Genomic DNA, 15,765 nt, shown 5'->3' on the forward strand with positions numbered 1-15,765 from the left:
GATGTGAAGATGGGAATGGTGTCCATAGGAGTAGGCAGTGCAGTGGTGTGAGAGACTGTCTGGATAGCACTGATGAAGCAAACTGTAACAATGTTATTCAGTGCTCTGGACCTGGCAAATTCAAGTGCAGAAGTGGAGAATGCATAGATATCAATAAAGTGTGTAACCAGCAGAGAGACTGCAAGGACTGGGGTGATGAGCCCCTGAAGGAATGCAACATAAATGAATGTGGCTGTCCAGCTGGGAAACTGTGGAGATAGTGATGAATGCCAAAACCCTGGTATCTGTAGTCAAATCTGTATCAACCTGAAAGGTGGCTACAAATGTGAATGTAGCCACGGCTATCAGATGAATCCTGCTACAGCAAAGCAAATTACATAACCGTCGCTTAACTTGTCAGAAGATAAAAAAGAAAGTGTTTCAACAAGCAGCCATGGGAGGGAAGAATCACTGAACCCCTGATGTGAGGGACTGTACCTTGTTTTACTGACTACTGAAACAGCTGTGAGAACCGCAGAAAGGGACCCACGCATCCAGAATAAAAGGACCAGTAACTACTGAAACTTGGAGGGTTGAGTCCGCTCCTGGGAAACTGAAACTCAAACTAAGGAAGAACTAATATTCTGGCAACAAGGCTCTGCATGAATTAAGGATGCCAAATAAAGGGGACAAGCCTAAAGGGAGAAAACGGAGAAGGCAAGACCGGGGCAGGACCCTCCACTGCGGTGTGTATGGTCTACCGAGGGAGGCAACCCCTATGGGTATTGACTGCCGAGTGAGAGGGCCTCGACCGGACTTCTCCCACACTAAGATCAGGTTGTCCCAAGAAAATAACATAAAAAAAACTCTTTTTTAAACGTAAATAAAATTGTGATTCGTTTTCCAGGAGCTGGATCACCCTGACAGGCCGAACGGTAACACAAGCCTGAATTGACCCTGAAAGCAGGCTTAACTCCTTGACTGAAGGCGTTTGCCTATTATAATCCAGCTACGTGGGCAGAAGACAGATCCTGGGACTATAGGACCCCAGTATATATACTTAATAGAATAATTAGGTTATTAGCTGTAATAGAAATAGTTATAAATGATGAGAACTGATCTAAATGAGTTATAAAGATGAGAACTGCTTTGTATCAAAATTGCCTAGCTTTGGATTATTTACTAGCACAAGAAGGAGAAGTCTGTGGAAAAATTAGCTTTAGTAATTGCTGTTTAAAGATTGATAAAAAGGGTGTTTCTTCCTAGTAGCTGATAGAATGCTATGTTCTGGTTTAGGATGAGAAGAATGTTAATAATATGCTGATGTTTTAATTGTTTTTAATTGTTACAGAGCAGTGCTTACACCAAGCCAAGGACCAAGCCAAATTCAGCTTCTCACTGTCCTGTCAGCAGGCAGGCTGGGAGGAGGGCCGGACTGCTCGGGGTTAGGTTGGGCATCAGACAGCAGGTGGTGAGCAATTGCATTGTGCATCACTTGTTTCGTACACATTATTACTAGTAGTACTATTATCATCATTATTGTTATTATTATTGTTATTATTTTCTTGTTTTTATCTCAACTCACAGGCTTCACTTTCCCATTTCTCTCTCCCATCCCAGAGAAGGAGGGGGGAGGTGAGCGAGCAAACACAAACCTGGAAGGATATGGAATGGGATTTATTTTCATGGCTGCCTGGTGGACCATGGGTTAAAAGAGTGTTATTTTTATTGTCATGTGGTGTAATTATGTTATTGTATATACCTTGTATGATACCTTGCCTTACGTTATAAATACACCGGGTGATAAATAGTACATTGGTAATAACTTCATTAAAAAGGGAAGGGGATATGTCAATTATGATGTTTAAGAATTGGACCCTCCAAGAACGGACTGATGAAATTCAGCTATTAACAACAGAAGTGACACGAATTGTTGATATTAAAAAGAAGATAAGGGATTGTGAGGAATGTTTTAACAATTCGTGTCCATAAAGAACAATTCTGTTTGAATCCTGTCTGCCTCTGGGCCCTGCACTGGCAATTTAATTCTTGAACCACAGATGCAGTGTGTCCCAGTCTCCCCCTCATTCTAGTCAATTTATCACTTCTTAAATTTATGAACCTGTTTGCTTTTGTTATTCCGGACTTCTATTTCTAACACTGCTATAGATGTGTCTGTGAATGGCTGGGGAAGAATGTTTTAATTACTCGTGTGTCTGGGAGTTTCAGAACAACTGATAACAACTAGTGACTGTTATGGGATACTATGTGGATCTTTGGTATCTGGTTAGGGCCGAGAGATAAAGAGGAAGGAGAAAGAAGCTGAAGGGCGGCTGGGAGACAAGACTTGAAGAAGATGTTCCATAAACTTGGTATGGTGCCCAGTAAGTACAAAGGGGGAGAGGAAGACTACGAGCCTTCAGCATGAAAGACCCCTAGAGACCCCCAGAAGAGACCCCAGAGGAGACTGCGCATGCTCCAGTAGGAGGGACTGCACCCCGGAAGCTAATTTTAATAATCTATTTTTTTAGAAGTAGTAATGAATATGTATTAGTCTAGGAGCATAAAAATCAGCTGCTTGATGTAACTGGTGTGCGTCCTGGTGGAGCGGAGACTCCAGGTGCACCCAGCGCTGTTTGCTTACCTCTATTCCTTTATATTCTTTCAATAAATCCTATTGTTTTTATTTAATCCTAATTTGAATCCTGAGCCATTTATAACAGCGGTTTGCTGAGTTTGGCCAAACCTATCTTCATGAGGCAATCAAAATGCCTGTTCCCATCCTGGTCTCCATTCTGCCAGCCTGTTCCTCTTCACTTCTTTTTCTGTTTCTTTATTGATGATGTAACTTCATTGTGTTGCCTTTTTTTTTTTTTTTTTTTTTTTTTTTATCTTGAGGGCAGACTCCCCTCTTATACCCTTCTCTCCACAGCAGTTCTTTTCAAAACAACTTTTCATTGGTCAAACAACTTTGAATGTAACAACAACAGCAAACACCCAGAAACATCCATGCCTTAAGGGCTGGAGAACAAGAGAACCATCTGGAGAACAAGAAACCAGAGACTGCATGGAGTCTCCTGAACCACCCTCCTTTGTTCCCTCTATACTCTTTTATATTCTTGATGGCCTCGTCATTAAGAGTCTAATGTTATCTCAACCATGGGGCTTTCCAACCCCCATGGCCACATTCCCAAATCTCCCCCTTCTTTATTAATATCAACCATTTTCTCAACACGAATTACCACTCCATATATAACAACAGGAGGAGGAACTCGTTGGAGAAGCTGCTATTGGACATTTGCTGTCCTCTCAGGAGGCCACCCTAGCCCAAACCCTCCTCAGCTCTCCACACCTCCCTGTCCTCTCCCCAGCCCATCCCAGACCAGACCAGCAGAACAGCCCATGCTGGGATGGCACACAAACAGGAAATGGAGAAGGGGAGGTCAGTAGCAGTGTCCCTGCTGCTGCCATCTGCAGGATGTAAACCCCGCCACTCCACCTTCTCAGACAGCCTGCAGCCCCCTAGGCCAGCCCCGCTCCCCAGCACAGCACAGCACCACACTGCTGCCCCTGGGACTCCTCAGGCACCACCACTGCAAACACACAGCACCCTGCTCTGCTCCCGGGACACCCCATGTCCCGCACAGCCTTGTCCCAGTCCAGTACGTCTGGGCTGGCCTGAGCAGCCATTCCTGCAGCCTCTGCCCATGCTGCCCACAGCCCCCCCAGCTGGCGGTGTTGCTCTGCAGAGTGAGGGACTGTTGTGCGTGGGGCTGTGGGGGCACTCTGCAGGGCCGTGCTGGTCAGGCTGGGAAGGCAGAGCCAGCTGGTGGGGGGCACTGCCACTGACTGCCTCCCACACAAGTGGATTTTGGCCGTGGAGGGTACACACAGACAGATGACCTTCTTCAGAGTCAGAGACTAACGGAATAGCCTGACAAGGAGGAACCCACAAGGATCATCAAGTCCAACTCATTTCCAATGTCATTAGATGTTTTGGGGTTGTTATATATGGAGTGGTAATTCATGTCAGAAAAATGGTTGATATTAATAAAGAAGGGGGAGATTTGGGAATGTAGCAATGGGGGTTGGAAAGCCTAGTGGTTGGTGGTAACATCAGACTCTTAACGATGAGGTCATCAGGAATGTAAAGAGTTTAGAGGAAACAAAGAAGGGTGATTGAGGTGACACCCTGCCATCTGGGATTGCTTGTTTTCCCCTCTATTAAGGCACGGAAGTTGCTGGGGGGGTTGCTGGTTAGAACTGTTAACATTTATTGTTTAATGTTATATGATAATAATATTATTAGTGTGATTTCAAGGGTTAACAAAATGCGGGAAAAGCAATCACGTTTTGTTGCTTTCGGGAACCTTGTGGTGGGCAGAGCATGTGCAGAAGAAGAGGGAGACAGTCGAAGCCGCTCCTGCATTCTGGAACAAAAGGTTGCTAATGGTGATGGGGAAACTGTGAGCCTTTCACCCACAAAGACCACCACAAAGAGAATTATAATATGAAGCAGGGATAGGATATCCGTATGTATAGGTGTACTTGGGTTTCTTGTAAATATGTAACAGCAATGTCCTATATATATTTGGAAAGTTCGACGGGTGCGTGTGTGTGTTGGTAGAGCATAGACTCCCTGCGCACCCAGCGCTGTTTACTTGCCTTTTATAAATATTCTTTTATGTTACTAAATTCAGAGTTGAGACTTCATTTATAACAGGGTGGTTCACTGTATTCAGTCTATGAAATTTTACCAGAGGTATAACAACTAATCCAACAGATTGTTTTCCCTATGCCTGCTGTGTTTCCTGGAGTTGCAGAGCTCTCCTTGCTCTGATTTAGCATCTTGAATGCTTTAGCACCCGGGTGCCTCCACATTGGACAGACTCGTTCTGTATGTTCCATGCTCTGCTTACTCTCCTGAGCAACAAGAAGAATCAGTCCTCACAGTAACACAAGGACTCCGAAAAAAATGTGGGAGTTGAAAGAGAGTAGCTTGAAAAAAAAAATGAATACAATACAATACAGTACAATACAATACAATACAATAAAATAAATAACTCCTGGGGTTCCCTGGAAGTGCTGCTGTGCCAGGGCTCATTTTCCCTCCACCTATGCACACATCCATGTGTCCCTGCAGCTCCACCACAGGTCTCTGAGGAAGGATCTCAGGCAAGCAAATCACAGCAGGGTTCTTTCTTTTATTTAAATACACAGAGAGCCTGGCTTCTCGTTTACTCCATGTCTCAGAATCACAAGAACAGGTAGATACTGAAATGGAAGAGGATGAATAATGATATTTTCTGTGTTCAACACCATCACAAATAAATCAAAGATAAGATAATGCAACACAACCACACACAAATTTCCAACTTCTAGGCTTGTAATGAGCTACATTATAATTGATATGCAGAGGAAGAATGGCAGTTTATTGGTTCTGAAAATATCCAGTTACCAATTCGCACACTGCATCCTTGAGCTCCTTGTTCCTCATGCTGTAGATGAGGGGGTTCACTGCTGGAGGCACCACTGAATATAAAACTGCCAGCAAAAGATTCAGGGAGGAGGAGGATACAGAGGGGGGCTTCAGATAGGCAAATGTGGCAGTGCTGAGAAACAGGGAGACAACAGCCAGGTGAGGGAGGCATGTGGAAAAGGCTTTGTGTCGTCCCTGCTGTGAGGGGATCCTCAGCACTGCCCTGAAGATCTGCACGTAAGAAAGCACAACATAAAGAAAACATCCAAATGCTAAGCAGGCACTAACCACAAGAAGCCCAACTTCTCTGAGGTAGGCATCTGAGCAGGAGAGCTTGAGGATCTGGGGAACTTCACAGAAGAACTGGTCTAGGGCATTGCCTTGGCAGAGGGGGAGGGAAAAGGTATTGGCAGTGTGCAGCACAGCATAGACAAAAGTAATGCCCCAGGCACCTTCTGCCATGTTGACACAAGTTCTGCTGTCCATTATGGTCCTGTAGTGCAGGGGTTTGCAGATGGCAATGTAGCAGTCAAAGGCCATGATGGTGAGAAGAGAAAACTCTGCTGAAATGAAAAAGAAAAAGAAAAAAATCTGAGCAGCACATCCATAGGAGGAAATGGCCCTGGTGTCCCACAGGGAATTGACCATGGCTTTGGGAACAGTGGTGGAGATGCAGCCCAGGTCGAGGATGGCGAGGTTGAGGAGGAAGAAGTACATGGGGGTGTGGAGGCGGTGGTCGCAGGCTATGGCTGTGAGGATGAGGCCGTTGCCCAGAAGAGCAGCCAGGTAGATGCCCAGGAAGAGCCCAAAGTGCAGGAGCTGCAGCTTGCGTGTGTCTGCGAATGGCAGGAGATGGAACTCTGTTGGGAAGGTGCTGTTGGACATTTGCTGCCTCAGGGCATGGTTGCCTGTCCATGGAGGAATAGACAGTGACATGTTAGAGAGACTTTTCTAAGCAAAAGCTAAACCTTATTTCAAAGAAAACATCCTTAACAAGGCTGTATCCTCACTGCATCTTCATCTCAAGAAGACTTGCTCCTGCCTGGAGCTCTGCATCTCTCTGCCTAAGGATGCCACAGAGACCATGAAGATCCTCTGTAATCTCAGCAGTAATCAGTGCTGCTGGTAAAGAACACCAGGGGTGCATCTCAGGCATCCACTGGCCAGAGGCATCTCCCTATTTACAAGTGATGAAAGGGACATCCAACAATCCCACAAGAAACAAAGAAGGTTGTGTTGGTGCTGCCTGTAGGTTAAATGGTGTGGAGTGAATATATGAGTTTCCTCAAAGACCTACAAATCTCTTTTAACTGTAATGCTCTATGAGTTTAGGTCCCTTCTACAATCCTAACAACACCATTATCATCTCCCTGACTGCCGTCCAAAGCAGGAAGTTGAAAAATGAGACCTCAGAGAGTGCCATCCCTTCAGTTATGGCAGGTGTTCTTCCCTTTCAAGAATCTCCCCCAGAAATGCCCTGGGGGTGCTGGGGAGATATGAGGAGCCTGGCCCATGTAGCAGCCCCCTGCTAGCAGCAGGACTCTGTCTGGCCCTGGCCTTCTGGTCCTTCCACCCACAGCTTCTCCCCACAGCACCCTGGGCAGCTCCCTGGGCAGGCTGAGTGCAGAGCCTCGCAGGTGGGAGAGGCTCTGCCCTGGAACACAGCCCCTGGGGCACAGCAGGGACCCTGCTCTGCACCACAGCCCTGGGCACCCTTGCTTGCACCCTGCTTGCACAGCCTGCAGCCGGTCCTGTGAGAAGGAACCCTCATGTCCTGTCCCACTGATAGCTTTGGTACGTAATCCCTGCTCTGGAGCTTGTCATTCTTCTGTTATCCAAAGAGAATTCTCCAAAGATAAATATCCAAAGAGTTCTCCTGAAAGATCCCATAGGCTGTGGGATTTGCCACCAAATCTGGAGATGGCACAGGAACAACAGCTGCGTTACCCTGCAGCCACAGACTTACCCTGTTCAGGGCTGTGAAGATTTCTCCTGCAGTGAGCTCTCAGCATCCCCCCTCCACACTGCCTTTAATATCACCCTCCCTTCTCTCAGCCTCCGTTGTCCCCTGCAGGCAGTGCCCCCAGCCCTGCTGCACTGTGCAGAGGAGCTGCTCCTGGGCAGAGCTGTCTCTCTGCAGTGCTGCCCGCTTGCCAGGAGCTCCCCTTGGGCTGAGAAGCCCGGCCCAGTTCAGCAGCACAGCTCCAGCCTAATGCCTCTCTGTCTCTCCCCTCTCTCATGTCCCTTGAGATGTCTTTGGGCCTCCATGGGAATCAGCTTTGAAACACACTGAAGTAATCACTGATGTTCCTTCCCTCAGCTGCTGAATGAATCTCATTTCCAGCACTGTCCGTCCTTATTCAGAAAATGAATGAGGTCCAAGGATCACCTTTTAATGCCCTGGTTTTAGGCAGGACACTCCTGCAAGGACAGGGATGGATCTTCCTTCTCCTGCTGAGGGAAAGGTTTCAACTGAGCCAACCAAGGCACCTCCTTCTTTGTTTGCTGTCCAGAGGCTAGAAGGATACCTTAATGTAATCCAGATGTATTACCCTGCTCTCTCCCATGCCTCACATTTGGAAACTGCCCTGGCTATGTTACGCAGTGACCATTCACTGCCTCTACTGTGAACAGCGCAGGGAGCTCTTGGCAAGTCCCTGGTCCTCCAGGGGAATCAACTTGGAATCAAACCGATGCAATCACTGTTCTTCCTGCTGTCAGCTAGGGAGAGACACCTATTTCCAGTGCTATCTTTTCTCTTAAATCAAAATAAATGTTTGATATGGGAATCATCTTTTCTTGTCCTTTTATTAGTTCGGACACCCACAAATTTTATTCCATTTCTTTCAAGCACCTGTTAATATTCCGGACAATTAATCTTTTTCACTGCAAATGAAATCCCTCTGTCTACACAGACTACACAACCCAACAAGCTCATAGAATCATAGAATATTTGGGGTTGGAAAAAACCTTAAGGTCTAGTTCCAGTCCCTGTGAAATGGGCAGAGTCATCTCCCACTAGACCAGTAGTTCTCAAGGTCCCATCCAACCTGACCTTGGACATTACCAGCAATGAGGCACCCACCACTTCTCTGGGCAACCTGTTCTAGAGCCTCACCACCCACTGCGTGAAGAATTTCTTCTTTAGATCTGATCTAAATCTGCTCTCTTTTAGCTTAAAAGCACTGCCCCTTGTCCTATCACTACACTCCCTGATACAGTCTCTCCAGATATTTATCCTATGTGTCTCCCCCTGTTCTCTTAAGAGTAGGGAGGGAGAGAGTGTCTGTGCGGTGCTTGGCTACCTCCTGGGGATAAAGCACAACACATCTGGGGACACAAACCTGACAAACAAGTGATAAAGGAGGCAGTGAGGGAGCCAGACCTGGTCAGTCACACTGAGTGGTGAGAGTATGAGAGAGGATGTTTCTTCCAGCGAGTTTATCTGACCAGGTTTCTTGTCAGTTGAGAAACCAAGGGAAAACAGGGAATACTGGTAAAAGGGGATGTCCTATAAGGAGAGGCTGAGGACACTTGGGTTGTCTAGTCTGGAGAAAAGAAAGCTGAGGAGCAACCTCATTTTTCTCAGCCACTGTCTTAGGAGGGCAAGTGGAGAGGGAGGTGATGACCTCTTCTCACTGGTAAATGATCAGAGAAAGTGTGCAATGGCACATAGATGCACCAGGGAGGTCCAGACTGGAGAGTGGGAAAGTTGTCTGCACTGTGAGGGTGGTCAGACACTGGAATAGGCTTCCTTGAGACCTGCTTTTTTTTTTTTTTTTTTTTTTTTTTCCCAGCCTGTCAGTGTTCAAGAAGCATTTGGACATTGCCCTCATCGATATGCTGTAACTTTTGTTTAGCCCTGGAGAGATCAGGTAGTTGGACCAGACAACCTTTGAAGGTCTCTTCCAACTGAACTATTCTGTTCTAGTCTAGTCTTGTCTAGTCTAGTCACTACACACGTGCGTAGGCCCATTTGTGTATTGGAAGACCACAATAATGCTTCCTGGAGTCTTCTTTTCTTCAGGCTAATCCCAACTCTCTCAGCTGCTCTTCACAGGACATGTATTTGGTGTGCATGGCATGCTTTTGGTAGTCAGGTGGTAGGTTGCAGGGGGTGCTGGATGATGAGGAACATCAATTTGATCACTCTGGGTTAGCTCTCCTGGCTGTGTCCCATCGCAATGTCCTGCACACTTCCAACCTACATGGCATGAGGGGCAGTATTAGAACCAGAAACCCTTGATGCTGTGTAGACACACTCCATGACTGTTTCTAAACCTTCTCAAAGCCAGTTACCCCCTGCACTAAAACACCTCATCCCTGGAGAACCCTGTACAACAGCTGTCTTGAAGAGTGTTTGTTTTGTTTTCATCTTTCCTTTAACATGTGACCGAGTCTTGGAAGACAGCAGATGTTACAGAAGTCTTTCTTTGGAAGACAAAGTTGAGGCTGAGCTGAGAAATAAGTACAAAGTATGCGTTTATTGAGTTAATTAAGGAACACTGGGAAAAAAAAAAAAAAAAAAAAAAAAAAAAAAAAAAAGATTTTTATTTTATTGGAGGTGTGCAGAATGTTAGGAAATATGGCATTTGTCTTTGCAAGTAATGCTTCTTGCAGCTAGGAGAGGCCTTGTAAGGACATCAGCCAGCTCCCTCTGCTCTCACGGGTAATTCTCATCATGTCCAATAGGCTTGTATATCCCATTAGGTCAAGTATGCCCTGACCTGACCCACTCCCACCATCTTCCTTGCCCCTGTCCTTCCCCCATTCTCTGTGGCCTGGTTTTCCCAAATGCCATTCTTGCCTATACTGACTGACGTGAAGAAGGAATTCAGCACTTCAGCCTTTTCCCTGTCCTGTGTCAACAGATCCTGAGCTTCATTCAACAGTGGGTCCACATAGTCCCATGTGTTTCTTTTGCCACCTGTATACTTCTAGAGGCCCTTCTTACTGCCTGTGACATCCTTGGCCAAATTCCATCAGAGTTGGGCTTTAGCTTTCCAATACTCATCACTACGTGCTTGGGCAAAGCCTCTGTATTCCTCTCAGGTTATCTGTTCTTGTTTCCACTGTCGCTGTGCTTCTTTTCTGTGTTGGAGTTTTGCCAGGACCTCCTGATTCATCCATGCAGGCCTCTTGTAATTTTACCTGACTTCCTCTCTCTTAGAATGGACTGCTCTTGATGTTGGAGGAGGTGATCCTGGAATATTAACCACCTTTCTTGGACTGCTCTTCTCTCCAGAGCCTTATCCCGTAGGACCCTTCCAAGCAGATGGCTGAAGATGCCAAAGACCAGGGATGCGGGCTTGCTATTTGTTTTGTTTCTCATTGTCAATGGAGACACCAAGCATAGTTTGACATGATCCCACAGCTGAGGTATGACAACCCAAAAATGTATCGACGCCCTCAACCAGGAGCACAGATCAGAAGAAGCTGCAGTCTGTGCTTTTTGATGTTCATGAAGTCACTGCCAAGGCATGGTGGGACAAGTCATGCAGCTTGGAATGCTGCAATGGGTGGATACAGACTTTAGGACAGTCAGACTGGAATGATCCAGAGTTAGATTTCCTCATGGAAGCTGCTTGGATATACGGAGCTCCTCTATGTGACCTGTGAAAAGTTCTCTGAGCACTTGTGGGTGCCAATCAGAGAAGGGGTCACTAAGGGTGCTATCATGGTGGGAGAAAATAACCTGCAGCCAGGGCAAGGAAGTGGACATAGTCATTGTTAAGAACCCCGAAGAAGTCTCTTAGAGTAAGAGTCTGGGTCTCCTTGAGGGTTTTTTATTGTCCCTGCCATTTTCCAGAAGGGGAACAGAGCTGCGTGCAAACAGTCCAGGTGGTTTCTGGAGTGTCTTGGGATAGCTTCCTTGTCTAGCTTCCAGATAGTCCAACAGAGGTAATACAAAACTGGATCTGATACCTGCATGCCAGAAAGAGCTGGTCAGGGATGTGATGATCTGTGTCAGCCCTGGCTGTCATGACCCTGAAATTGATGGGTCCCAGATCCCAAGGGGTGTGAGAAAGGAAATAAAAGACTTTTAGTAGGGATCCCAGGTGAGCAGCACACAAGTGCAGAACAGTGGTTGGATGCCTCACAAGTTCTGTGCAGGGGTGAGGAGGCAATAAAGCCCTGGGCTGGTGTCCTCTTGTGGTCCTCAGTGGAAGGGATGGCAGCCCTAGATAGCTGAGAGGACAAGGACCTCAGTTCTGTTGGTGGAGGTCCTAACCACGCCAGAGCCCTCAGCTATTCCCACCACAATCTGTCCAATGCTTTTGCATGTCTGTGCATGTTTGTCTGCAGATAACTCTTACGTCACTTCAAAATAAGTGATAATAAATCTTTCTCCATTAATTTTCTCCCAGTTTTGGGGAGGAGAGAGAGATGCTATAGGGGAGTTTTATATGATTTAGCTAACTGCCAAGGGACTGCTCCCAGGTTAGTGACAAGGCACAAAGGAAGGCAACAATTTTAGGCAGTATGCACTGACAAAATGCCAATACCTATATTCCCAATCTCTGAAGTCCTAATGACTGCTAACCTGGACATCCTCTGGCACCTCAAATGTCAAATGGTGTTTGCATTTGAACAACGCACTGCTCTTCTCTATCTCTTGTAATTACTGTGCTTAGTAGCACAGGAGCTTAGGCTAGAGTATTTTGTGCATACCCAAACAGAGGTGAGAGAAATCACATCACCCATGTGTGGGTTTGTGGCTGATAAGGAAGGTTCTGTGCCCGTTTCAGGCCTGGGACATCAAACTGAGAATGAGATGCATTAATTGACTCACTGTGGTCATTGCCCTCAGCTTGGGAAAATGTGATTCTTGACAGTCACGGTCTGGGTGTCCTGCCTAAAAGTGGAAGAGGACAAGGGGATTCTTTGATGAAACTTCTCCCAGTAGGAGAAATAACATTGCTGGCACTAAGTGTTGCTTCTCTGCTAAGGGAGGGAACATCAGAGATTGCTTCAGTGTGATTCAAGGTTGATTCCCCTGGAGACCCAAAGACATCTCAAGGGACATGAGAGAGGGCAGAGACTGTGAGGCCTTGGGCTGGAGCTTTGCTGCTGAGCTGGGCCGGGCTCCTGGGCCCAAGGGGAGCTCCTGGGAAGAGGGCAACACTGCAGAGAGACAGCTCTGCCCAGGAGCACCTCCTCTGCACAGCGCAGCAGGGCTGGGGGCACTGCCTGCAGGGGACAACGGCAGCTGAGAAAAGGGAGGGAGATGTTAAAGGCAGTGTGGAGGGGGTATGCTGAGAGCTCACTGTGGGAGAAATCTTCACAGCCCTGAACAGGGTAAGTCTCTGGCTGGTGCCATCTCCGGATTTGCTGACAAATCCCACAGCCTACAGGAGCTTTCAGGAGAGCTCTCAGAGTTTCTTTAGATAACAGAAGAATGACAAGCTCCAGAGCAGGGATTACCTACCAAAGCTGTCAGAGGGACACGACTTGAGGGTTACTTCTCACAGGGCTAGCTGCAGGCTGTGCAGGCAGGGTGCAAGCAGGGGTGGCCAGGGCTGTGGTGCAGAGCAGGGGCCTTGCTGTGCCCTAGGGGTTGTGTGCTGGGGCAGGGTCTCTGCTGCCTGCCAGGCTCAGCACTCAGCCTGCCCGGGGAGTTGCCCAGGGTGCTGCAGGGAGAAGCTGCGGGTGGAAGGAACCCCCAAGGCAGGGCAGGACTGGGCAGTGTCCTGCTGGTGCCCAGAAGCTTTTGCCTGTGTCTGGCTTCTCACAGCTCCACAACACAGCCCTGATACCTCTAGAGGGGACTGTTCACGTATATGATCAAGGCAGACATTTCCAGCTCAAGTCTGTGTTTTTCTGAATCTTTCTTTTCTGCTTTTTTGTTTGCTCATGCTGATGGGAATGGAAATACATTTTACAGGTTTAGAGTAAGGGCTCAGTTTCCCTAAGCATCACACTGAGGTTTTTGAGAACCTCAGCACCCATCCACTTGCAGGTAAGAATAATATTACCTTCCCAGTTTCATCATGGTATGAGTGAGCTGACTGCAAGCATAATGTCCTGGTCTTAGCTAGGATAGAGTAAATTTCCTTCTTAGGAGCTGTTATGGTGCTGTGCTTTGGATTTAGGATGGCAAGAATGTTGATAACATTGTGCTGAGCAGTGTTTACACAGAGACAAGAATTTTCAGCTTCTGTTGCTGCCCTCCCAGTGAGCAGGCCAGGGGTACACAAAAAGCTCTGAGGGGACAGAGCCAGGACAGCTGACCCAAACTGGCCAAAGGAATATTCCATAGCATATCACATCATGATCAGCACTGAAAACAGAGGGGTTCTCTTGGGTTGTTACATTTGCTCAGGGACAATGTTAATATTTTTTTGTTGCTTTTGTTTTTGTTTTCCCTTTACTTCCCTCTTAACTGTCCTGATCTTGACCCTCATTGTATTTTATTTGTTTATTTGTTTAGTTGTTTCTGATTCTTTCCCCCATCCCACTGTGGGAAAGTGACACTGAATAGCTGAGTGGTGCTGAGCTGCCTGCAGGGCTAAACCACAACACCTGGCAGTGCCCCTGGGCTGTTCCCTGCTCCTGGTAGTGTCTGCAAGGCAGAGCTGAGAAAACAGCACAGGGCGTGGGGTCAGTGAGCCATGGCAGGGCACAGACATGGGGACAGAGAAGCAGCAGGGAGAGCTCCAAGCAGCAGAGACAAGGGCAGGCACTAAGGAAATATTTGACCAGAATCCTGTGTCAGGGCAATAGAGGCACCTCATGCCATGTCATGCAGTGCAGATCCCTTCCTCTGAGCAACCGCCCTCTCCTTCCCAGTCCAGCTAGGAAAGGGGAAGCCTTGCCTGAGTACCCAGCTTTTATCTCCTTACCTCTCTCCCCTACCAAATCATTGTATTTCTTCTCATTTCTCCAGCTGTCTGTGCTGCTCCTGTCATTGTTGTCTGGCCCTCTGGGGTTGGCAGTTTCAGCTTCAGAGTCAGGCACTAACCTTGTGGCTCCCATCCCATGGATGTGTCCATGGGGCTGTGGTGTCCCAGCATTCCTCTAACCTGTGGGACTTTGGCAATGCAGATAGCGGGGGTGGGAAAAGATCTGACTCTAGATATATCCTTCACTAGATATATCCTCATTAGGACACTCGATAAGTCCTTGAAATGTCCTTCCAAGCTGTGAGCTCCTTTCAGACTGCAATCCCTCCCATAGCAGCTCTGCTTTACCTGATGGAGAAGTGCAGAAAAGTTATGGGCAGGGAAACGCTGTCAAGGTGGTGAAAGGAACTCCTTGGCTAGCAGAGGGGTGCTGAGAGTACCTGGAGGCAGGATGAGGCACTCAGTCATTTGCAGAGGATCTGCCTGTGCTCTCAGAGGTATCTGATTTCTTCTCAGGGGGACACAGGACTATAATACCCCTCGTTCTACACCCAACTGTCTTTGAATTGGGGTTGTAGATGCTGACAAACTTTGCTGTTTTCAGAGGGATTTCATCTGGAAGATTCTGAATATCAGATCTGGCCTCTGCATCCCCTCTGCTCCTAGGTACCACAGAATTAGAGCATGACCAACACCTGGGGAGTCTATGGGAAGAGGCCCTGCTCCTTGTGGCACACTCATTCATCATAAAACAGAACTCCAAGGAGGGAACTGCAACAAGGTCCTGCCAAAAAGGACTAATGACCAGAGTGTTGTGAGAGGGAGTCTATGAGGAATGGCTTTGACTTTTTCTGCAGAGAAGTCTGTTCTAAATTTTCTCTTTCTTTTTCTCCTGGGACAGTCATCAGGGCCCACAGGCAACAAATGTCCAACAGCAGCTTCCCCAATGAGTTTCTCCTCCTGCCATTCGCAGACATGCGCGAGCTTCAGCTCCTGCACTTCGCGCTCTTCCTGGGCATCTACCTGGCTGCTCTTCTGGGCAACAGCCTCATCCTCACAGCCATAGCCTGCGACCATCACCTCCACACCCCCATGTACTTCTTCCTCCTCAACCTCGCCCTCCTCGACGTGGGCTCCATCTCCACCACTGTTCCTAAAGCCATGGCCAACTCCCTGTGGGACACCACAGCCATCTCCTCCTATGGATGTGTTGCTCAGATTTTATTCTTTTTCTTTTTCATTTCAGCAGAGTTTTTTCTTCTAATCATCATGGCCTCTGACCGCTACGTTGCCATCTGCATACCCCTGCACTATGGGACCATAATGGACAGCAGAACTTGTGTAATCACTGCAGCAGCTGCCTGGGGCATTACTTTTGTCTATGCTGTGCTGCACACTGCCAATACCTTTTCCCTTCCCTTCTGCCAAGGCAATGCCCTGGACCAGTTCTTCCGTGAAGTTCCC

At 47.4% G+C, this 15,765-nt stretch overlaps 2 protein-coding genes across 2 annotated transcripts in view; both read right to left on the reverse strand.

Moving 5' to 3' along the window:
* Nucleotides 1–15,765, reverse strand: part of LOC311216457 (antigen WC1.1-like) — a gene marked incomplete at both ends in the record, with an annotated part of 568,360 nt that overhangs the window by 254,552 nt on the left and 298,043 nt on the right. The window lies entirely within an intron of this gene.
* LOC311216636 (olfactory receptor 14A16-like) lies at nucleotides 5,411–6,343 on the reverse strand (the record flags this gene model as incomplete). Its single annotated transcript, XM_084298166.1, has 1 exon — nucleotides 5,411–6,343. The coding sequence occupies one exon, from the start codon at nucleotides 6,341–6,343 to the stop codon at nucleotides 5,411–5,413; it is 933 nt and encodes a 310-aa protein (XP_084154292.1).

Source organism: Netta rufina (assembly GCF_964035555.1).
Source record: "Netta rufina genome assembly, chromosome: 18".
NCBI lineage: Eukaryota > Metazoa > Chordata > Aves > Anseriformes > Anatidae > Netta > Netta rufina.